Genomic DNA, 24,719 nt, shown 5'->3' with positions numbered 1-24,719 from the left:
CTCTGGCTGGGAATGTTTCCAGTTCTTCCCAACACTTTGCCTGGAGTATTGATCATATAGCAGATGCTCAAATGCTAGAGATGTCATTTTAAGATCTGCGGGGCAGTAATGGCACATGTCTTGTAGCAGATGCTCAAATGCTAGAGATGTCATTTTAAGATCTGCAGGGCAGTAATGGCACATGCCTTTAATTCCAGTGCTCAGAGACAGAGGTAAGCAGATCTCTGTGAGTTCAAGGCTAGCCTTGTCTACAGATCAAGTGCCAGGACAGCCAAGGGTGTATAGAGAAACCCTGTCCACTACATGATCAATACTACAGGGTTTGTGTAGCCCAGGCTGGCCTCTAATTCACAATGTAGCCAAGAATGACCTTGAGCTTCTATAGAAAATAAAGCCAGGCAGGATTGCTGACCACACCCTGTAACCCCAGCACTTGGGGAAAGACAGAAAGATCAGAAGTTCAAGGTCATCTCAGCTACACAGCAAGTGTGAGGACAGCAGGAACTACATGAGAATTCTAACTAACAACACCAAAATGTAATCAGAACCTTAGCAGGATATTAAGTGCTCACTAACTATGAGACACCAGAATGAAAAAGAAACAATGAAGGTCAAAAATCCCAAAAACAAAAAAGTCCTAGGTAGAAGTATGAGAATTTCCAGTTTGAGGCCAGGATGGACATACCAAGATCCTGCCAGGGAGGGAGGGGAAAGGAGGGGAAGGGAGGGAGGAAGAAGAAGAGGCAGTGGCTTGTGTGGCGGCAGCAGCAAAGGGAGGAACACACATCTGTAATCTCCGCAGTGTTTGGGAAGCTGAATGAGGCTGGAAAATTGTTGTAAATTCAAGGCCAACCTAGATTACATACTAACTTCAAGGTTAGCTTGAAATACATGCAAAAACACAGTCTCGATAAATACAAACAGGGACAGTAGCTCAGTCAATAATATGATTGCCAGGCAAGCATGAGGACTTGAGTTAGGATTCACAAGCAAACGTAAACACTGTGCATAGCAGTGAGTATCTGTAACCCCACCCCAGAAGGTGCGGGTGGAGACAGGCAGATCCCTGGAGCTTGCTGGCTAGCCAGCTCAGCCAAATCAGTAAGCTACAGGTTCTGTGAGACCCTGTTTCAAACAATAAGGTGGTGAGCAACCGGTAACCAAAGAAGAACCCTGGTTTGCACAGGTATTTGAATACACATGCATAATTGTGTATGTACATGTGAACACACATACACCACAGATGCATACAAAAGATAAGTCAAATTTTAAAGACAGACTGAGTAGCTGCCACCTCTAATTTCAGTGCTCAAGATAGAAGCTGGTGAGGCAAGTGGATCTCTGTGAGTTCAAGATCAACATACCAGTTCCAGGCCAGCCAAAGCTACATTTCATGTTCCTGTCTGGAAAAAAAGAAAGAAAAGTCTGTATTTAAACCAAACCATACGGGCATGCCTTAGAGGATTTTGTCCTTTGTGTTTTTTGTGTTGCTGGGGACATAATCCAGGGTCTCACATATGTTAAGCAAGTACTCTACTGCTGAGCTATATGCCCCTTCAGTTTTTCTCTTTTGTTTGTCGGTGTGTTTTTTGTTTTGTTTTGTTTTGTTTTTTTGAGACAGGGTCTCTTTGTGTAGCCCTGGATGTGCCAAAACTAGCTCTGTAGAACAAGCTGTCCTCGAACTCACAGAGATCCACCTGCCTCTCTTTCCCTCTTGAGTACTGGGATTAAAAACGTGCATCACCACCACCTGACTTGTTTGTGTGTTTTTCGGGGGACGGGGTTGTGACAGGGTCTGACTCTGTTTCTCAGACTGGACTGGAGCTCCATATGTAGCACAGGCTAGCTTCAAACTCCTTCCCTCTGTCTCTGGATCTTCCTCTAGTGCTTTTCAACAGGGATCACTGGAGAATGAGGAAAGGGGGACCAAGGCTTTAAATCTTATCCATTCCTGCCCTCTTGTGGTCTATTGTGGCACTGCAACCTCTCAACCCATTTGGAAGTTCCCTTTACCTCTAGTCACCATTAGCACTGTGTTCAGAAAGCTTGAGATAGTCTTTTCTTACTATAAGTACTTATGAAACTTAAAACTACAAATAGATAATCCATAAGTTTTTAATAACTTTCACTGTAATTGATTGTTATAATCGTTCTATTTTTGTCATTCTCACTCTTTTATTATATCCAACTTACAACTTAAACTTGTAAGTCAAAGTGGTGACATACTACTATAATTCTAGCACTTGGGAAGCCGAGGCACAAGGATTACTGTGAGGGATAGGCTAGCATAGGCTACATAATGAATCTCAGGCTAGCCTGGATGATAGAGTAAAACCTATTCTCAAAGAACAACCAAACACACACACACACACACACACACACACACACACACACAAAATAATTTTATCATAAGTTTAAATGTTTAAGAAACATACATTAGCATTTGGTACTACATATGATCTGAGTGCTGGGATTAAAAACCTGTGCCCCCATGCCTGACTTTTTTTTTTTTTTTTTTAATCTCTCTGGTGCTTTCTAAGCAGGACCGATGAACTCACTGATCTCACTGATGCACAAAATAATAACAACAAAAAACCTAGAAAGGAAACTAAGGATGCAGCTCAGTTGATAGAGTCTGAAGCCGAGTCCAACCCCCAGTACCACCTACAACTGGATACGGGATGCATGCCTGTAAGCCCAGCACTTGGGAGGCAGAGGCAGAAGGTTCAGAAATTCAGGGTCATTCTTGGCTACATAGTGGAGTTGAGTTCAGATCCCAGAACTCACATGGAAACCAGACATAGTAAGTAGCACAAGTGTCTGTAATGGTAGTGTGGGCCTACCAAGACATGGGATGTGGAAGCAGGAGGATCATCAGAAGCTCACAGGTCAATCAGCCTGGTATACAAAGCAGTGAGAAACAGAGGCCCTGTCTCAAACAAGGAGGAAGTTGTCCTCTGACCTCCACATGAGCACTGGGACACACACACTCTCTCTCCCCCTCTCTCTCATTTTTAAGAGGAAGCACTTCCTTGGTATAACCCAGGAAGGAAGACACACCCAGGTAGTACACAGTTTGTATAACACACTATATTATATAGACATAAAGGAATGAAGGAAAAGTCGGGGCAGTCAACAAGTGGCAACTTCAAATGCTGCTTTCTTGAAATGGTTGACATCACCTCCCACCTCCACCCAACCCAAACTCCACTTTTTCACAGCACTTTGCAAATATTTCTCCAATACTAGGAATTAAAATACACTCTGGGATAGGGATGTAGCTCTCAGGTGGTAGCATATGTGCCTAGCACACATGAAGTCCCAGATCCTATCCCCAGCACAGCATAAACCAGGAGGAATGGCACATACCTGCAATCCTAGCACTTGGCAGAAGGATCAGGAATTCAAAGGCTTTATTGGCTATATATCAAGTTCAAGGGCAGCCTGGGCTACCTAAGACTGTCATCAAATAAAGAATACATTCCATTTGTTTGGACAGTGGGACAGAAGAAACTGTCCATTCCAGGCTCCATCCCCAACACTGACAATGTCACTCATCTGTCTACACACACACACAGCTCACTGCATGCATAGTCACCCCAAGAGAATGTGGGATTACCTGTTTGTTAAGTGGCTTGTGAGCATCTCTGTTGGTCCCTGATGGAACCCCACCCCCAGCCTAGTTTGCAATACCCAGGAGGGGAGAGTGAATGAAATCTGGATGCTTAAAGACCCAGCAGAGGAGTAGCTTATGAAGAATAGTTCCATGCTTACCTCAATAACGCATATCTGGGGGTCCTCCTTATTACCCTCCACAGACACCTTGGCTTGATTCATGACCCACTCCTGGATAGCGTCAGTAATATGGGGGACAACTGCAGAAAGAAGGAATAAATAACACAGCAGGTTATTTCATGAGATAGAGATGGACCTCCCAAATGAGGTGAAAGCCACCAGGCAAACGAGACCAGCTAGAGATCTTATGCCATTGTCTCCATCGCTGGAACCAGTATGGACTGAGGAATGTAAGGCTAGTCATTCCCATGATAACCTTTGCTCTTGAAGCACGCCAGATGCAGAGAACAAGAAATTGGAACAAGTGCTATCACTGGTGCGGGCAAGAAAACACCAGTCTGGAGAGGTGGCTTAGCAGTTAGGAGTACTTGTTGCTTTTCTAAAGAACCCGAGTTCAGTTCCTAGCAGCCACATTTAGAGACTTATAACTGACTATAACTCTAGGTCTAGGGAATCTAACACCCTCTTCTGGCTTCCAAGGGCACACAAACATACATGTGACATACATCGTATACACACACATATAAATATAAATAAATAGTTTAAAACAAAAAACCTAGGAGCTACATGTCATGCTATCTGAAAACTGGGCAAGGAAGAATTCTGGTTAAGCCAGATGCTATAATCCACGGGAAGGACAACTAGCAGCTGTACAGAGGTAAGGCCTAAGTACCCTGGGGATACCAGTGGAAAAGTCCACTTCAAGGGTGTAGATGAAGCCCACCCACTCACCAGGGTTCCAGCAGGGAAATGTCAAAAACCACCTGGGTATTATTTTAGTTTTCTAGGGCTTCTGTAATAAATTACCATAAAATAAACTTTTTTTTTTTGTTTTGCTTATGTTTATTTTTGAAACAGGGTCTCCCTGTGTAGTCATGAGTGGCCTGAAACTTGTTATGGAGACTAGGCTGTACTTGAACTTTATCTTTCTGCACCACCACGCCCAGCCAAAAATACCAAAACTTTAATTGTTTTCTTTCTTTTTTAAATTTTTACTTATTTTATGCATATGGCTGATTTGCCTGCATGTATGTATGTCCATCACGCCTGGTGCCTTCTTAAGATAGAGGACATTGGATCCCCTGGAACTGGAGATATACACAGTGATTATCTACCCTATGGGTTCAGGGAACTAAACTGGTCCTCCGCAAGAACAAGTGCTCTTGACTCCTGAGCAATCTCTCCAGCCACTAATGAATGGTTTTTTTTTCTTTTCAAGCAAAGGGCTCATACAGCTCAGGCTGGCCTAAAACCTGCTCTGTAGGTAAAAATGACTCTGAACACCTTCTCTTCCAGTCTCTACCTCTCATATGCTGGGATTACAAGTGTGCATGCAGTTCATGAACTTAATAGTCTAAAAGAATAATAATTACGAGTGAGATGACTCAGTGGGTAAGGGTGATTGCCAATAAGGCTGGAAACCATTCCCAGTGTGCTCTCTGTGCTTCTTGCTTGTTGTTCAAGGTGTGAACTCTCAGACTGCTATTCCAGCAGCCATGCCTAGTTACTGCTATGTGTCCTCCACCCCATGTGATAGCAATGGACTCTTATCCCTCTGGAACCGTAAGCCCAAATCAACTATTCTATAAGGTGCCTTGGTCATTGTTTTATCACAGTAATAGAAAAGTGACTAATAGGGGCTAGAGAGATGGCTAAGCAGTTAAGGCTCTTCTTCCAGAAGACCTGAGTTCAATTCCCAGGACCCACATGGCAGCACACCACTATCTGTAACTCTAGCTCCAGAGGCTCCGACCACTTCACGCAGACACACATGCAGGCAAAACACCAATACAGTTAAAATAAAAATAAATCATTTTTAAGAAATCCTCCATTTGATCAGGAAGAAGCCATGTTACTCAAAAAAAAGGAAGGGAGGGAGGGAAAGGAAGGAGAAAGGGAGGAAAAGGAAGGAGAGAGGGAGGGATGGAGGGAAGAAGGAAGGGTGAGTGACTAATACACAGAAGTAGGTGGGAGGCTGGAGGATCATCACATTCAAAGTCATTCCTGGCTTCATAGCAAGTTAAAGGCCAACCTGGGCTACATGAGACCCTTCCTCAAAAAAAAAGACAATTCAAATTAAAAATACTGTCTAATAATAAAAAATGATGAAGATATATTCAGGAACATTGGTGGAAGGCAATCTTTACATTTCTGAGTAAAAAGGAAAAGAAAGCAGAGATTTCAGGACCCACAACCTTCTCATGTCTGTGAAATAGTCTGCTCTGAGTGATGCTTAGCATACAGGGTCCATAATGACGTGTAGTAAAATACCTTGAACAGTCTTTCCCAGGTAATCACCACACCTCTCTTTATTGATCACATGCTGATATATCTTCCCAGTGGTGATGTTGTTGTCTTTATAAAGATTAATATCCAAGAATCTTTCATAATTTCCCAGGTCCAAATCAACTTCTCCACCATCATTTAAAACAAATACTTCACCTATAATCAAAAGGCAATGTAGAATTAAAACTTACTTCCAAAAGATTAATTTTCAGTCAGGCAAGGAAACTCATACCTATGATCCCAGAACTTGTGACACTGCACTTGAGAGAGAGAGAGAGACAGAGAGAGAGACAGAGACAGAAACAGAGAGAGAGAACATGCACACACATGTGTGCACACATACAATGTATGACAAATTTGGGAAACACTCTCATTTTTTAAATTGGAAAGAGCCATCTACCAATTTATTTTTAGAAATTAACCCTTAAGACTGGACCATCAAAAAGAAACAGAAAAAGAAACAAGAAAGGAAGGAAAAATAGTATAACTAAGATTCAACTAACATCAAAATGGAAATGATTGTTCAAAAAGCTCTTTGGGTATGGTAGTACTAGCCTTCAGTTCCAGATACTGAGAAGACTGAGATAAAATGATTCCTTGAGCCCAGTAGTTGAAAGCAAACAACTCATCCCCAAAAAGAGATGGGGGGAAAAAAGTAAAACTAGTGCACAGTTTAGATGCTACAAAACAGGATATAAGATACCATGAGAGTCAAGGATCAAGAACAAGGAACATAAAAGGGATTTCACTGTTTTCCTTTGCAATGTTTTATTTACTATTAGTGTGTGTGTGTGTGTGTGTGTGTGTGTGTGTGCGCGCGCACGCGCGCGCGCACGCGTGTGCACATAATAGAGGAGGGGGCTCTTGTGCCAAGACTCACATGTGGAAATCTCAGGACAGTTTATGAGTTGATTGCCTCCTTTCACCATATGGTAGGCTCTGAGGATCATTAGGTTTGCAGTGTTGGGCAGCAAGCAACTTTACCCACTGATCCATTTGCCCAACCCACAAAGGTGATTTTTTTTTTTCTGAGATCAAGGCCGGTTACACAGTAAATTCATTTAGATAAAATTCATCATCAAAGTTATACATTTAAGATGTATGCACTTCTCTGCTTCTGTGTAAAAAAAAAAAAGGTTTGAGGGCCTGCAGGATTGCTCAGCAAGTAGGGGTGCTTGCTGCCAAACCTGACAATCTGAATTCAAACCTGAAGACCCACATAGTAGAAAGAGAACTAACTATCATAAGTTGCTCTCTGACTCCCACACACTCAACATAGCACATGCAGGCATGCACACACACACAGAGAGAGAGAGAGAGAGAGAGAGAGAGAGAGAGAGAGAGAGAAATAAGTAAATACAAATAAATGCAAAAAATTTAAAGCTAATGTCTTTTATTTTAGTATATGTGGTGTACATATGTGTTCCTGTGGATATATGAAAATGTGAATGCAACTATGCATGTATGTGTGTGTCCATACATGTGGAGGCCAGAGGTGTCTTTTTCAATTGCTCTGCACCTGAACTGGTCTTCCAATGAACCAGGAAATCATCCACTCTGCAAGCCTAGTTAGTCAATGGGCTCCAGGGATCTATCCCTTCTCTGCCTCAGCAGTGCTGGAGATTCAGATGCTCAACACCATGCCTGGCTTCTACATGGGTGCTTGGGATACAAACTCAATTCTCTATAGTTATGTGGCATTATACTGAATAGAAGACATCAGCCCCTTGTTTTTTTTCATTTCCATTTTGTTCTTGTTCTTTTGAGATAGGGTCCCATGTAGCCCCTGCTTGCCCTGAAGTTGTAGTCGTTATGAGACAGGGTCTCATGTAACCCAAGCTGGCCTCTGACTATGTAGCAGACTAAAGCTGGCCTTGATTCCTTCTCTGAAGCCCCATTCTTCCTGTCTCATCTCTCAAATTCTGGGATGATAGACATGTGCTACCAAACCCAGTATTGGTGATCTTTTTTTAAATAACCAATTTATACTTATCAAAATGCCTGATTGTAGTGACTTAAACCTATACTCCCAGAACTCAGAAAATTGAGATGTGATGAGAACTATGAATCTAAGGCCAGCCTGGGCTACAGAGTGAATTTCAGGTCAGCCTGGGCTACAGTATGATTAAGTGTGTGTGTGTGTGTGTGTGTGTGTGTGTGTGTATGTATGTCAGTGCCAGGGAGAAGTCACAGTGTGTAAAGCACTTGCTACACAAGCCTGAGGGCATATTTCAGATTCCCAGCACTCATGTCAATGCTTGGTAGGCACATCAGCCTGCCTGTGATCCCAGCACTCCAGAGCTCAGCACTTTGGAGACAGATAGGAGATCCCTTCAAGAAGTTGGCTAACTAGACTAGCCAGATCAACAGACCCTGGGCTCAAATGAGAGATCCTGCCTCAAAATATAAGGTGGGAAGTGATCAAGGAAGACACCAGAGATCAACCTCTTTGCTCCACATCTATGCATGATCACACATGTGTGTACATGCACACACACATTTAACCACACACACACTCACACTTACTTCCCCCCCAAACACACCTAAAATAAAGTCAATATTAATAACAGTTATTCCAGCAGTGGAAAATGTTAAGTGAAAGGTATTAGTTTTGTGAAAAAATAAAACAAGACATAGTCCACAGAAAATGGCACATTTCCACAAGACTTGACTATGTAGAATGTCATCAAAGACCTTAAAAATGAATCAGTGGCCAGAAGAACTTTCGCACATTTCTAAGGTATGTTCCAGCAAGTCTACTTCTGGAAGCCTATATATACTAGAGAAATTACCCAAAACATAATACAAGAGGATGGAGAGATGGCTCAGCAGTTAAGAGTATTTGCTGCTCTTGCAGAGAACCAGAGTTCAGGTCCCAGAGCACCCAATGTCAGATTGTAACTCCAGCTCCAGGGGACTTTTCTCTTCCAACCTCTGTTGGCAACTGCATACACATATGCCCATAAAATATAAATTTAAACACACAAAAAACCACTGCAATTTACTTTAGCACTTTAAAAGGGAAAGATTCCTTTTCATACCATGTTCATAAGGTGAGAAAGTCCCCGCATCGATGTTAATATAGGGGTCGATTTTGATGGCAGTAACTCGAAGTCCACATGACTTGAGAATGGTCCCAATGCTGCTGGCGATGATCCCTTTACCAATGCCTGAGATGACGCCACCAGTAACCAGGATATACTTCATTGGCGGGCGAATAGGTGGCTGCCAATACCCAGGTGCAATCTGAGAAACAACCAAATGAAGAATCAGATTTGAGCCTAGAGATGGTGGCTCTTTAATCCCAGAACTTGGGAAGTACAGGCAGGAGGATCCTGTGAGTTTGAGGCCAGCCAGGCCTACAAAATGAGTCCCAGGCCAGCCAGGACTACACAGAGAAACCCTGTCTCAAATAACAAAGAATCAGATCTGAAAAAAAAAAAAAGGCAAGGCAGCCAATGCCTATAATCCCAGTACTCAGGAGACTGAGGCAAGAAGATAGTTCTGATTTTAAACACAGCCAGGGCTACATAATAACTTCCAAGCCACACAGTCCTACAGAGCCAAGACCCAGTCTCAACAACATAAAGTTAGCTAGCTAGTATAGTGGCTCACTTCTTCAGTCCCAAGACTCAGGAGGCAAAGACAGATCTCCATAAACTCAAGTCCAGCCTAGTCAACATAGCAAGTTCCAGGCCACTTGCAGCTACACAGTGAGACCCTGTCTCTAAGAAAAAAAAAGGAAACAAACTCAAGAGGCCAAGGCAGGACTGCCAAGCCTTTCAGGTTAACATTGGCTACATAAGGAGTACCATGTAGGCCAGGGCTACATAGAAAGACTCTGTCTCAAAGAAAACCAAAAAGTGTATAAATAAATGAGAGTACAAGGCAGGCACCTTACACCTAACCTGTAATCTCAGATCAACGAGAGTTCTAGGTCAACATTGGCCTTGATTTCCTAATCTTCCTGCCTTCGGTCCCCACATTCTGGAACTGCAAAGTATTATTTTGTAGGCTTCTTTTCTTTTCATTACTCCTCTCTGGTCTCACTCCCCCATTCCAAACCCAGCTGAACAGGGAACTCTCAGCCCTACTCCTACCATTCCAGACTCCGCCCCTCAGAAAGCTCGCCATGGGTCAGCTCCTCCCCCCCAGAGCCACTCAAGACCACGCCTACAGGGTGTTTAAAACCTGTTTGCTAGCCTTGCTTCGTGGTTTCTCTCCTGCCTTTACAAGAGTCACTTGGAAGTGCTTTGCTCTATTTATTAAATCTGGATTTATTAATTTGGTCAATTTGGCTTATTGCATTGGCAGAGAAACCCACTACAAGGGATTTTTTAAAAGTACTTATCAACTATCTTTTTGAGTTATCATACAAAGTAAGGGGTTTCACTGTGACATTTTCATACACATGACTACACTTTTTTAAATTTTGTATTATTTTACACATATGGTTATTTTCCTGCCTGCATGTATATCTATGTATGTCTGGTGCCTGCAGATGCCTAGAACTGGAATTATAGACAGCTGTGAACTGCCATGTGAGTGCTGGGAACTGGACCCAGGTCCTCTGGAAGAGCAGCCAGTGCTCTTAACTACTACACCATCTCTCCAGCTCTTATACTTTTCTTTATATTTATCAACTACTACCCTCTCTTGATTTTTGTGGCTTTTATTCCTGCCACTAGACAGAAAGCTAAGGTTATTTCCTACGAGGAAAACAGCTGCCTTTATTCCTTTGACTTTCCATCCACTCCAACTCTGACCTGTGCCTAGGTTTGTTGTGACAAACTACGTTTCCCTAAGATGGGAAGCAGGGGAAAATGTTTCCAAGCTGTTCCAACTCTATGTAGGGAAGACAATTACACCTTCTTAGCCTGTTTATTATTTAGAAAGTGGAATAAAACTATCAGTAGTTTGGAATATTATTTGATCCTAAAAAGAAATGAGCTCTCATGTCATATAGGAAAGATGAATATGTGTAATCCCAGCACTTCGGAGGTTGAGGCAGGAGGATCAAGAGTTCAAAGCTAGCATGGACTACATGAGACTGTCTAAAAAGGAAAAAAAACCTTGTTACATGGGTGTAAAGTGATATATAAAGTTAATATAACAGTATCCTCATCTATGCTTTTTCCTATTAAGGGGAAAAAATTAATTATCCATTTCTTAATTTAGTAAAAACACAAACCACCACACTAGTATATCCAGTTATAGACAACTGTTATTTTTCTATATATTAAAACCACCATATCCCCTCTCTTTTTTGCATGTGCTTCTGTGTGCACATCCATGTATTCCTGTCTGTAGAGATGCATATGGAGGCCAGGGGACAACTTCAAGTGTGTCTTTGAGACCTGAGTCTCTCTTTGGACTGGAGCTCACCTAGTAGGCTAGGCTGGCTAGCCAGTGAGCCCCAAAGATCTGCCTATCTCTATCTCTCCTGAACGGGAATCACAGACATGTGTCACAATGCTCAAACTTTGTATATAGGTTCTGGGGTTCAAAGACACATTCTCCTGTTTTCAAGGCTAGCACCAATTGCACTATCTCCCTAGCTTTGAAAGTCCTACATAGTGAAATCAGAGGACAACTTTCAGGAGTTAGTTCTTTCCTTTCACTCTGTTTTGAGGCATGGTCTATGCCACCACACCCTGCAAAGAAAACTATTACAGATTTAGTTTTGCAGATTTTTTTTATCAAAAATTGAATGTTAGGCAAGCATTCTGCCACTGAACTCCAGGCCCAGGTACACTCAGCCTTTTTACATGAGTTCTGAGAATTGAAATCTGGTCCCCAAGGCTTGCTCCAAAATACTTTTAACTAGCTTGAGCCATTTCACTAACCCACACCTGGTTTGTATGGTTTAATGCAGTGCTGATGACAGAACTCAGGGCTTCATGGATGCTAGGTAAGTGTCCTACCTATTGAGTTATAAATGCATCCAAATCCTTTCTACCCTTCCTAAGCAAGTAAATTTGGGGAAAAAATTAAGACTATAGGAAGAACATCCACATTTGCCCACACAAATACAAATACATGTATACACACACACACACACACACACACACATTAAATATTTTAATTAAAACTAATTAAGAGGAGCCAGGCAGTAGGGGTGCATATCTTTAATCCCAGCTCCCAGCAGGCAGAGTCAGGGGAATCTCTGTGAGTTTGAGGCCAGCCTGTGCTAGAGTGAGTTCCATGAAAGCCAGAGAAACACAGAGAAATCCTGCCTTGAAAAAAAAAAGATAAACAAAGAGATGAGATGCCATTAATAGTAAATACATCTTTTCCCTTTTTTGGTAGACTAGTCTGACCTTGAACTCAAAATGTAGGCATGGATGACGACCATCTCTGGTTTTATATAGTGCTGGGATCAAACCCAGGATTTCCTACAAACTATAGACAAGCACCCTACTGCCTCAGCTACATACCCATCCCTTATTATTAATAATAATAATAATAATAATAATAATAATAATGCTGTTGTTGTTAGATTTTTTAGATGAGGGAATCTCACCCTGTAATCCAGGCTAGCCTCCATCTCACTGTCCTTCTGCCTCAGACTCATGAGTGCGAGTGCCAGGAGTCACCTCCCAGAGATATTATAGTATTTTTTTTTAATCCAATGAGAAAAAAACGGCAATCATTGTCTTAGAGTGCTGATACAGGCCTGTAATCCAAGTACTTCCTATATGAAGGCTGGAGGATGAGGTTGAGGCCAACTTGGGCTACATAAGACCCTGTCTTAAAGAAAAGAGAAATGCTGTAATGGATGCAACAATTTACTTGTGAGCTACGTGTCACCAGCTTTGTACTAAGCCTTGGGGGGAAAAACATGCACATTATTAAAGCACATCTCATTTCCAACTTGCCACAATGGCCAGTGTTTCCATTCCACTGTGCAGGCCTACAGCAACAGAAACACCAAGAGACACTAAAATGATGTTCATTTTTAAAGTAATGTAAATCAGACACAAAAAAGTACTTACTGGAAAGCCCGTTTTATGACGTCTGTGAATGGTAAAACTAAGCCAAGATGATGATCATCAAAACAGTGCAAGGAGGGTGGGTAGGGAAATGGACTGACTAGAAAAAGGGGCACCAAGGACCTTTGTGGGTTGGTCTACGTCTAGTTAAACCCCACAGACCTGAGGTGAAGTGGAAATTTCTTGGGCATAAAGTCCAAGTCAGCCTCCCCCCCCCCCCCCAGGCTAGGTAGTGCTCAGAACCCTGAGGCCAGCTAAAAGAGTTGTTGTTTAACCTGTAAGCTTGGTGCAGAAAGCCTATTCAAAAACCGAATCATCCCCGCGGGCGGTTTCGCTTCCGCCAACGCCATCTCGGGGATCCACAAAGCAGGGAGAAGTAGGGCTTGGGGTGCGGAATCCGGTGAGGAGAGACACACCCCAGGGACGCGCCGATTTGGACCCCAAGTCACCGCTACTACCAGGGGACAGGCTACAATGGCACTGGGCACAAGTGGGCGTCCCCCAGTCTCAAAGGCCTGCTCGATCGCCCAGGTTTTCCAGCACTATGTGCGAGAAGCGAATGGCTGTGGGCCGGGCGTGGGCACCAGCGGGAAGGGGACAAAAGCATCCAGATCCCAAGTGTGCTCCCAGCAGGGCCGAAATGGCCCCGAGGGAAATATGGTGGTCTGGGCGCCAAGGCCCGAGGGGTTTGGGGGGAGGCCCAAGAAGGGAGTTACCTGTGTAGTGGCCAGGGCTCCGTGGAGTGTGGCTCACGCAGCTCCACCCAGCGGCCAGCTGGACAGTGCTCACCTGTCCTGAGGGAGCAGGGACCTCATCTAGGGTGCTCTAGTCACCACTCGGTCCTGCCCACCCCAGGGACTGAGAAGTCCTCCTTCCCCTAGCGGTCCTGCAGCCGGCCCAGCTGACTCACGCTGGTTGTGAAATTGGGGGTGTTGCAGCGGTGGGCTCCAGCGATAGTACAAAACAAACGCCTAAAAAGTGTTCCCTAAGGCACAGGCAGCTCCCATCACCCTCCGCTCTAGACGCCCTTGGCCCCTGGCCACGCTCAGCCTGGGCCTGCCCCTCCCTCCCACTCTCCCTCTTTCCCTCCCACTCTCCCTCCCTCCTTCCTGTAGTGAGAGAGCTACAGCCCAGCCTCTAAGGCTCCTGGACAGCTCAGAACCTGGCAAGCAGAGCCCCTTGCTCTGAGTCTCCCACCAACTTCACTCACCACAAATGTTTGACCGTCCCCCTCCAGTGCAGCCAAGGGGCCACCACAGCCAAAGCTGGGAAAGGAGAAAAACAAAGCAGAAATCTTGCCTAGGGGCCTATGTCTACTGGTAAATGAACTTCCTCAGAATGAAGTTAGGGAGACAGGAGGAGCAGAAGAAAGCAGGAGAGGTTTCCAAAGTGCCTTTGAGGGAGTGTTGAAAAGGTAAGTGTGGCAAAGGACACTGGAGGTTGTTTCAAGTGAAAAAGCAGATGAGAAAACTGAAAAAGAATGATCTAACCAGACACAGATTTGAAGGGAGCTGAAATTTTAAGGTGGGGGGGTTAACGAAAGTTTTGTTTCTTTGGTTGTTTTTGTTGTTCCTTTGGGGTTTTGTTGGTTGTTTCTTTTTTAGTTTTTGAGACAGGCTGGAGATGTAGCTCATTTGGTAGAGCGCTTGCCTAGCAAACACAAGATCACATATCTTCAACACACAGCATCAATCTGCCATCGTGGCAGCAATGGGAAGGTAAAAACAAGAGGATCATAAATTCAAGATCCTCTTTGTGTACTTAGTAAATCTGAGGCCAGCCTGGGTTATGGGAGACCTTAGCCATAGAAAACGGCCCATTACGCCACCCTGACTGACCTGGAGCACTATATGTAGAAGACCAGGCTGGTCTCAAAGCGATGTGCCCTTGCCTCCCAAATCATCATGAAATTTTTGAATAATCAGGATACAACAAGACTCACAACCTAGACAAGTGTTACTGGAAGACTTAGTGGAGTTTAAAGAGGTAACTGTATACTGATGTCCAGTTATAATATATATAAATATAGATGGCTGATAAAAACCAGTTTGCTCATGGTGCCAAGTAAGACAAATGAGAGCCCCTTTAAAAGAATGTCATTGTCGTAGAGGGCCAAAGGTCTAATCCTAGAGTACACAGGCTGAAGTCAGCCAGAGCCTATTGGGCAAGAAGAAAGGAAGGAGAGAGGCCAGAAGAGTGCAAAAACTCAGGTGAGTCCAGCAGCAGAGGCTGTGTTATTAAAGGACAAGATTTCAAAGAAAAGCCAGGCGTGGTGGCTCACATCTGCCATTCCAGCATGTGGGACTCAGTGAAAGCCAAATACAAGATCAGCTGGGTATACATAGCAAGTTCCAGGGAAGGTGGGGGCACATATAGAGACCCTGTCTCAACTTATTTTAAAAAAAATAGAGGACTGGAGAAATGACTCAGCGGTTGAAAGTACTTACTGTTCTTACAGATGACTCAAGTTCAGTTCCCAGCACCCACATCAGACAGGCAGCTCATAACCACCTGTAACTCTAGCACCAGCAGAATCCCACCCCCCTAGCCCTTTATGGCACTTGCCTCTAGAAACAAAACTTAAAAAACAAACAAAAAAAAAACAAATCTGTAGAATAAATAAATAATAGGGAGGGGTGAGATGGCTCAGTGATTTGACACTTACATACAAACCTGAAGATTGAGTTCAGTTCCTAGAACCCCCAAGATGTCTTTTGACTTCCACATGGGGCCTGTAATATAATACAATCTCTCTCTCTCTCTCTCTCTCTCTCTCTCTCTCTCTCTCTCTCTCTCTCTCTAATACATATCATACATTCTAAAATAAAATTTTTTTTAAAAGGAATGGGGTTATAACTCATTTGGTTGAATACCTGCCAAGCATAAACAAGATCCTGGGTTTGAGTCCCAAGCACCACATAAAGCCAGTGTACAGGCCTGTATTCCCAGCATTTGTGAGCTAGAAACAAGAGAATAAGGAGTTCAAACACATCCTCAGCTACCTGGTGAACTTGAGGAAAGGCTGTGTTATATGAGATCCTGTGTCAACAATAAATGAATAAATAAATAAATAAATAAATAAATAAATAAATAAGAAGCTGCACAGATGGCTCAGTGATTAAGAGGCTGCTCTTATAGAGAACTCAGTTCCAATTCCTAGCACCCACATAGTGGCCTAGAACTGTAACTCCAATTGCAAGGGATAGTAGTACACCTTTGTCTGGCCTCCTCCAGCACCAAGCATGAATGCTATGCAAAGAAATACAGGCAAAGCACCAAAACATAGAAAATAAAATAAATATTGCCACTCTGTTCACAATAGCTAGGAAATGGAAAACAACCTAAATGTTCTTCAAGGGAAACATGGTTAAAGATGAGAGGAAAGAGATAAATACGGAAGAGGGAGGGTGGAGACTAAAGTAACTGTAAAGATGCCTTCTAAAATTCATAAAGCAACATAATATCATCTACCTAAAATTACATATAATACATATAAGTATACAGTACATATAAGTCCACATACAATTTAAGTGAAAATTTTCCATCTGAGCTGACAATGTTCTCTCCAAGAGTCATAGACCTCATCTAACAAAAAACCCAACAGCAGGCATGAGAAGCCCCTTTTAAGTTGTTGGACCAGGTTGTCCAAGAAACCCCCAAAACATTATAAGCTATTGGTGTTGCCCTTGGTTGCCTCTCAGAGGTGAAAAATAAATCCCTTTCGATGAAGACACAGTGAAATTCAGAAACAGGGTCCAGAAATCCCTGACCTTGACCTGACCCCAAAGCCTCCTCTCTGAGGAGTAGCTCTCATGCTACCAGAAGGTGCCATGCAAGCTTCCAAAGGAGGGAAGCACCAAAGGTCCCACTCAGTTGTAATACCTATGAACCATAAGGACCAGCATGGCACGATAACCTAGGGTATAGGAATGGCACATGTTGGGGGTAGCCATTAGCTCTCTTATTTAATTTAAGACCCATTCAATAGGAGGGAAATCATGCCTGGTACTGGAAACCTAGCCGACAACCTAGGGATGGTAAGGGCATAGGTCTTGGAAAAGAAACTACAACCATTACTTTACAAAAATAAAAAGGGGGGAAGCATAATCCCTAACTACATTCTATATATTTATCCTTATATCCATAGATAAGTTAGTCTCTACCCTTCACCAAGGAAACTTCTCTTTACAAAAGCTGGAGACCATTACAGAAAACTACAACCAATCAAAATGGAGAGAACAAGATCTTGTAGTGTCAAATGCCAACCGAAACATACATCTACAACACAATTCCTACACCAATCGCTCAAGGATCACTTTGGAAGAGAGAGTCTGAAAGACAGTAAGAGCCTGACAAACGGGAAGTTTCCTGTAAGATTCTGTCTCCTAGAAATGTTCCAGGGGCTTTTTACCCATGAAGTCTCATCTACACAGCTGCCTAAGCAGGAGAACAACAATAACACCAATGAACATGCTGACATACAGGGAAGAAAGCTCAGGGGGCCTCAACTCTAGACAAAGAACTATAGGCAACTGGACAATGTAGAAATGGTCTTCCACAGGGTAAAGCCCCCAATTGGTTATCCAATATCACGTGGTCAGCCCTTCGATGATATACATACAGGTAACAGTATACAGATGGGGCAGGTTGTATTTATATATTTATAAATATATATGCACATATGTAGGAATTTAAATACATATGAACATATTTAGGAGTGTGTGTGTGTGTGTGTAAGAAAAAAGAAAACAAGATCATGAATTTGCTGCATAGTGAGATCCTGTCTAAAAAATGAACAAAAATAAACAAGTTCAAACAAGTTGGCTCACTGGGTAAAAGCATTTGCAGCACAAACCTGGTGATCTAAGTTCAATACTCAGAATCCATGAGAAAAGGTGGAAGGAGAGCACTAACTGTTCGAAAGTTGTCCTCTGACCTCCATACACAGGCCATAGCGCACATGCCCCTAAACACCCTCTCATATACATATATATGAATATAAGATTTAAAAGGAGAAACAATTCCTGAAGATGAGACAGTTTAGGTGACACCAGCTGAAATATAATAGAAATTCGAGATAAATGGCCAAGGAGGTGGCTCAGCAATAAAGATGCTTGCCACCACAACCTGTAGACCTAGGTCTGATCCTTGAGATTCACATAGCAGAAAGAAAGACCTTATCCCTGAAAATTACTCTCTGTCCTTCCTCCAGGAGCCATGGCATGTCCACATAGCTAAACACTAACACACAACAAAGTAAAATTTAAAAAGAAAGGAAATTGACACAGGGATGGGGTTTATGGAGTTGGAGGGAAGTAACGAAGCACCTGAGTTCCCGCTCCAGAAGCCACATCTGATTTATACACACACCCCTTGGCAAACTGATGCTCTCTCTCTCTCTCTCTCTCTCTCTCTCTCTCTCTCTCTCTCTCTCTCTCTCTCTGTCTTTCTCTCTCTCTCTCTCTCTCACACACACACACACACACACATACACACACACACACACACTAAATGTAAAGAAAACTGAGATAAGGCAGCTCTGGAATCAAGTCTAGAAGAGGATGGCCTGTGTGGTGTTAGATGTGGGAGAGTGGAGAGCAGCTAGCTAGAAAGACAGTGGAGTCTGAGGCGTTAATTGAGGCCCAGGGACTTCACAGATTACAAGAGGGCCCCTAATACTGATAGGAAGGTAGGTGCTGGCTGCTTAACAAAAGACAAAGAATTCTTAAAGAGATGGCATTTCCTTCCCTGGGAGGATAAAAAAGCAGCCTTACCAAAGAACAGCAGGCATTTGTGATTAAGGACTCAATGGCTGGGAAAAGAAAGACAGGTATCACTCTGGCATCCTTGCAAGAGCCACCAATATCCACGGAAAAAAAGATAAAACAGTATTACTGACAATAAAACAAATAGGATTAAAAAAAATTGGATCACATCTAACTACTTCATTTCCTGTTTACAACCAGGAAAGAAAGAGACTATGATTCCCTGATTTGGTTTGGTTTGATTTTGATTAAGATAGGGTCCTATGTATGGAGAATACATAGTGTTGGAAATACAAGCATGTACCACTCCATCTAACTGATGGCCTTTTAAGAATAAAGAACCTGAGCATCAGCAATGTGAAATGTTAATCAAAAGCACATTAATTAATAGGAATTGCCCATCATGGTGGCACATGTCTTTAATCCCAGCATTCAGGGGGCAGAGGCAAGCAGCTCTCTGTGAGTTCAAGGCCAACCTGCTCTACACAGAGTTCCAAGACCACCAGAGCTACATAAAGAGACCCTGTCTCAAAAAAAAGAAAAAAAGAACGAAAGAAAGAGAGAGAGAAGTAGCATGAGTGACAAAGACAGGACATCAATGTCAAATATCTTTTATCACAGCTAGAACCCTCACAACAGAAAACAGTCTCATCTAATTACTTTATTATTCTATGAGTTCAAAAGATAAAAAATAAGGTATAAATATGAAGGGACTATGATAACTATTATATTATTAATTGTAGTGAGATATTCACTTTGTCCGTGGCCAGCTGTTTCTGTCCTTGCTGCACCATTTGGAAGTTGCCTATCCGCACTTCTTGCCTACCCTAATATTGTTATTTTCCTTCTCAGGTTGAAGATTGAACTATCACAACCATTATTCTCTCTTCCTAGTTAGATACATTAGGTACTAGACTTAAGCTTTCCAGCTTAGGACAACTCTATTGTAAACCCTATTTCGACTTCACCCTCAGACTAGATATGTAGGTCTTAAGTTTGTATGTTCTTGATTTTCCTTTTCTTAGAGAACACTTGTTATTCACTGTTTTGTATACAGTTTTTGTATCAAACCTAAATCTTTTCTTTAGACTAAAAGGAGAATTATAGTGAGATATTCACTTTGTCCACACCTGTAGCACTGACCATGCCCATTGGGGTGGGGACAGGGGTGAACATTACTTGGGGAACTAAGTCTGGGGAAGGGGCCAGAGCTCTCTCTTGCTTGCAGCACAGGGACAGAAGAGCATCAGGAGGTATCCTTGGGACTAGGAACCTGCTGGTGTTCATCTGTCTCTGTTTAAGTTATTTCTCACTGAATTAACATCTTTTCAGCCTGTTTGTTTTTCCTGATCCATATTAAACCACAATATCTAATCTTGAATTTTAAAACAGAAAAACATTTTAGCAAACATAAGTAGAAGGATCCTAAGGTAGAAACCACTCTGGACCGTACAGCAAGTTCAAAGCAAGACTAAGCTATATAATGTGATGAGGCCCTGTCCCAAACCGTAAGGATTTGGGATGTGGCTCAGTGGGACAGGGCTTGCCTAGCTATGCCCAGTGCTTTTGGTTTTATTACAAAAACCTCAAAAAAAAAAAAACAAAGTGTGTCTATTCATTACTACTACTGACATAACACTGTACTACTGTACTAGATTCTTAAGATGGTTCTGAGAAAAAGAATTTCACCACTATGTTGACTGCTAATAATTATACTACATATATATATATAGTATATATGTGTATGTATATATATTTTTTTCAAGACAGGGTTTCTTTGTGCACCTCTGGCTGTCTGGGAATGAGCTCTGTAGACCAGGCTGGCCTCAAACTCAACAGATAACTGCCTGCCTCTGCCTCCAAAGCACTGGGATTAAAGGGTGACACCATCCAGACAAAATCTTGTAATTTTTGAAACCAAATTTCACACACCGAGTTTTGAAAAATTAAATTGCACTTATCTATTTTGTGTCAACCCACACACATGTGCTACAGCACACATGTGGAAGTGAGAGGACAACTCTCTGGAGTAGGCTTTCCCCTTTCACCTTGCATGTCCTGAGGCTGCTGCTCAAGTCATCAGGCTTGGTGGCAGTCACATTTACCTGCTGAACAATCTCACAACCCCTCCCACCACCTTGTGTTTCTTGAAACAGAATCTTAGCTGTGTAGCCCAGGCTGAAATCAACTGTGCTATCTCCTTCTCCCTCTGACTCCTGAGTGTTGTAATATCAGACATGCACCACTACACCTGGCATAATCTTTTACTTTAATTTTTTTTTTTTTTTTACCATGGCTAGTGAGATGCTTCAGCAATGAAGAGTACTTCCTACCCTTCCTGAGGACTTCAGCTCAGTTCCCAGCACCCATATCAGGAGGCTCACAACTGCCTATAACTCCAGCTCCAGGGAATCTAATGCCTTCTTCTGGAATCCTAGGGCAGGGTCACGTATGTGAACACACAAAGATACACAGACACACACATAAACAATAAGATTAAAATCGCTTTTCAAAGGTCGTTCTCTGGCATGCCGTCCCCCCAAAGACCCAAATTGTCAAGGTTATTCACCTACTATATGGTAGGATTATAACATCTATCTTAGACTTCTGATTCAAATTCCACACTCTTTCTACTTTTGCTTAAGACAAATACGAATTTCTGAAAATTATCAATCATGTCGGGTTCTCACTGAAATTGAGCCAAGAGGCTGGGTGTGGTGGCACACACCTTTAATTCAAACACTCCAGAGGCAGAGACCAGAGATCTCTCTGAGTCTGAGGCCAGCCTGATCTATAGAGCCAGTTCTGGGACAGTCCGGGGTACACAAAGAAACCTCAGGAGAAAATAAAATTGCCAAGATAAGCATTGATCCTAAGACACCACCTTGCTTTTGATGTTGAATCAATATGACCACTTTAAAAACAGGTTAGCAGGTCTATGAGGTGGCTTAGTCCACAAGGACACTTGCGCCAAATCTGACATGCCCACGTTATGTTCCCAGGACTCATTTGGTGGAATGAGAGAACCGATTTTCAGAAGTCCTCCTCTGATCTCAAAAAGTGTGCCATAGTTGGTACCCGCCCCCCATAAATAACTGTAATTAAAAAATTAGAATGCCATCCAATTGTGCCCTTAAAATGGTTACAATGACAAGTCCTGTTACATTTCCCAACAATTTTAAAAGTGAATAGTATTTTAAATACTCATACCATTGTCGTTTTTCCCTCTGTAGCCATCTGAGAGGACATGCAGGAAGCTCTGCTGGAGCCCCTCACGAAAATCCTCTCACTTCTGTCGTTAAGGCCCTCGTTCCTAAAATGGCGGAACTAACGGCTTTTGTCTGAACCGGAAATACTTTGTGACCACATGCCGGAAATGTGAAGGACCTGACCTTCCTAATGGACCTGACCTTCCTAACATGGATTATTCAAATAAGTCTATCCACTGAAAGAGATCATGCCAGCTCCTTGTACATAAAATAAAAATCCCTTTAACATGTTTTATTTATTAGTCACGTGTGCTGGCACAAGCCTTTAATCCCAACACTCAGGAGGCCAAAGTAGGCAGATTTCTGAGTTCGAAGCCAGCCTGGTCTGCAGAGCAAGTTCCAAGACAGCCAGGGCTGTCTCGAAAATCAAAACAAAAAAGTTTTGTTTATTATTAGTGTGCATGTGCATAATGTATGGAGAGCAGTATATGCACCCGGTGTTCTGAGGACAACTTTCTAGAGTAGGTTCTTTCCTCCCTTTACATGGGTTCTGAGGCTCAAACCCAGGTAACCAGATATGCACAGCAAGTGCCTTAACTCACTGAGCCAGCTTACTGCTTATGTATAAATGTATATATTTTAACTTGGGGGGGCAGTGTTGGGAAGATGGCTCAGAGATTAAGAGTGCTTGTTGCTCTAACAAGAGACTATTATAGATGACTATTAGTCTGTATTTCTTAATTCTACATTACATTTTTTTGAGACAGGGTTTTGCTATATAACAGTCATGAACGTTCTGGAACTCACTCTGTAAACCAGGCTGGCCTCAAACTCGTAGAGATCTGCCTGCCTCTGCCTCCTGAGTGCTGGGATTAAAGCCATGCATTACTGCATAGCTTCTTTACATTTTTAAATGAGATGCATAAACACAACACCCCAAATAAAAGTAGAAACATACATACAATATAACAAAATTAAATGTATATCAATATACCAAAACCCATACCAATGTAAAATATTTTTAGATTAATAGGAGATTTTTATATTAAAGTATATTCAATAATCTACCCTTTCCTTCTATATTACTATATGTTATCCACACACACACCCCATTTTTAGACATGGTTTCTCTGTGTAGCTTTGTATACTAGGCTGGACTCAAATTTACAGAGAGAGATCTGCTAGCCTCTGCCTCCTGAGTGCTGGGATTAAAGATGTGCACCACCACAACCCAGCTCCCCCTATTTACTTTAGAAAAAGATCTTTGAATTTAATTCTTTAGTTTAGCCTATTTTTTTCTTTACTGGACCAATAACAACTTGTAACCAACCCCCCTAAACAATAACAAACATTCATAATCCACTGAATAACCAAAACTCAACCATACCCCAACTCTTGGGAATGTGGGCATCATTCTTTAGACTACTTCCTATTGTTTTGGGGTGCTGGGATCTTTGGGGAACCTTGAGAAAAACAGGATAATGATTAAGTCTTAGCTGGAGGAGTCTGTGAGTCTGGACCATCTCAGCCAGAAGTCTTGAAGCTGTTCTGGATGCACAACTCTGAGGAAACTCAGAGGTTCTCTGAAATGTTGGATCATCTGGGCCATCCATTTTTATTGGTGTCTTATCCCTTGTTCTGAAAATACATAAATTTTTAAAGGTAACATTTTTATCTATATTAATACAAGTATAGGCTGTGTGTTATACACAAGTGAGTCAAAGATGATTTTTTTTGTTTTATGTTTGAGTTAGTAAAATATGTGTTATATGTTTTTCCCCCCTAGGTTTATACCATTTCAGATATTTTCAGGGATCAAACCTGATCCTTATCAACCTAGAATGAATCCACAAACTCTCATTTCTTATGAAATAAAATCATAACTGCTTCCAGAAAGTACTTATCAACCTAGAATGAATCCACAGACTCTCATTTCTTATGAAATAAAATCATAACTGCTTCCAGAAAGTAACACATCTTTTGAATTTCGTTTTGAAGTCAAAGGATTTTAAAATATATAGGTTGGTTTAACCCATCAGATTTCATAACCTAATGTATCTTAGCAGCTGTCATTCCTTCACTGGCAATCAGAAAATGTCTGGACTCACGGTGTATTTCCCATCTTCATGTGGCTTAATTCTTTTTAAGGATTTTACTTCTAAAATATTTCTTTTAATTTGTAACTTTATATACTTTTTCTCTTCTCCCTGCCAAGCTTATTTATATTTTAAACATACTGTAACTCATTTAGAGTTTTTTTTTTCAATCTGGATCTGTCTTTACTGATCATCTGCATTGTTCTCTAATCACATGAGACAAATCTACTACGTTACTTGCCAGCATGACTCAGCTTGGTGTATGCATTGGTGCATGGCATTGGCAGCTGGCTCCTCCCCACTTGGTTCCCTGAGAGCTTAGCCTTATGGTAGAAGTACCAGAGGGTGCCAGGTTTACCACCTCAGCTCTGAGAAGGTGTTGGTTCCCCATTGTCACTGAGTACACTGCCGGCTGTTCGTAAACCCAATTTAAGTGTTCAGTAACAGAGTCTCTTAAAAGACCCATGCCTATGCTGACATGAGCACAGAATCAAGAAATCTGCCTCTTAAAGGAGCTGCACCTCTGTTTGTCACTACTATTGAGCCTACCCAAGAAAACATGGTTGTCAGGAAACT

The 24,719-nt window shown here is 42.2% G+C and overlaps 1 protein-coding gene across 3 annotated transcripts in view; it reads right to left on the bottom strand.

The window, feature by feature from the left end:
- The window catches only part of Ctps2 (CTP synthase 2), a 117,070-nt gene extending 94,996 nt beyond the window's left edge, over nt 1-22,074 (bottom strand). The window contains exons 1-4 of one of the 3 annotated variants that reach the window (XM_051178737.1): nt 22,049-22,074; nt 9,123-9,327; nt 6,067-6,237; nt 3,775-3,875 (exon numbers count right to left, since the gene is read on the bottom strand). In XM_051178737.1, coding sequence (XP_051034694.1) covers nt 3,775-3,875; nt 6,067-6,237; nt 9,123-9,327; nt 22,049-22,051 — 480 coding nt within the window. In that variant the 5' untranslated portion in view covers nt 22,052-22,074. Of the gene's footprint in view, nt 1-3,774; nt 3,876-6,066; nt 6,238-9,122; nt 9,328-13,348; nt 13,481-13,789; nt 14,127-22,048 lie in introns of those variants that run through there. The other 2 variants (XM_051178738.1, XM_051178736.1) reach the window with 2 other exon arrangements.
- Between the last annotated feature and the right edge of the window lie 2,645 nt (nt 22,075-24,719).

The sequence above is a fragment of the Phodopus roborovskii genome, unplaced genomic scaffold (genome assembly GCF_943737965.1).
Source record: "Phodopus roborovskii unplaced genomic scaffold, PHOROB, whole genome shotgun sequence".
NCBI lineage: Eukaryota > Metazoa > Chordata > Mammalia > Rodentia > Cricetidae > Phodopus > Phodopus roborovskii.
Note: the sequence above shows the minus strand (reverse complement) of the source record. Positions and strands in the feature narration are given on the sequence as shown.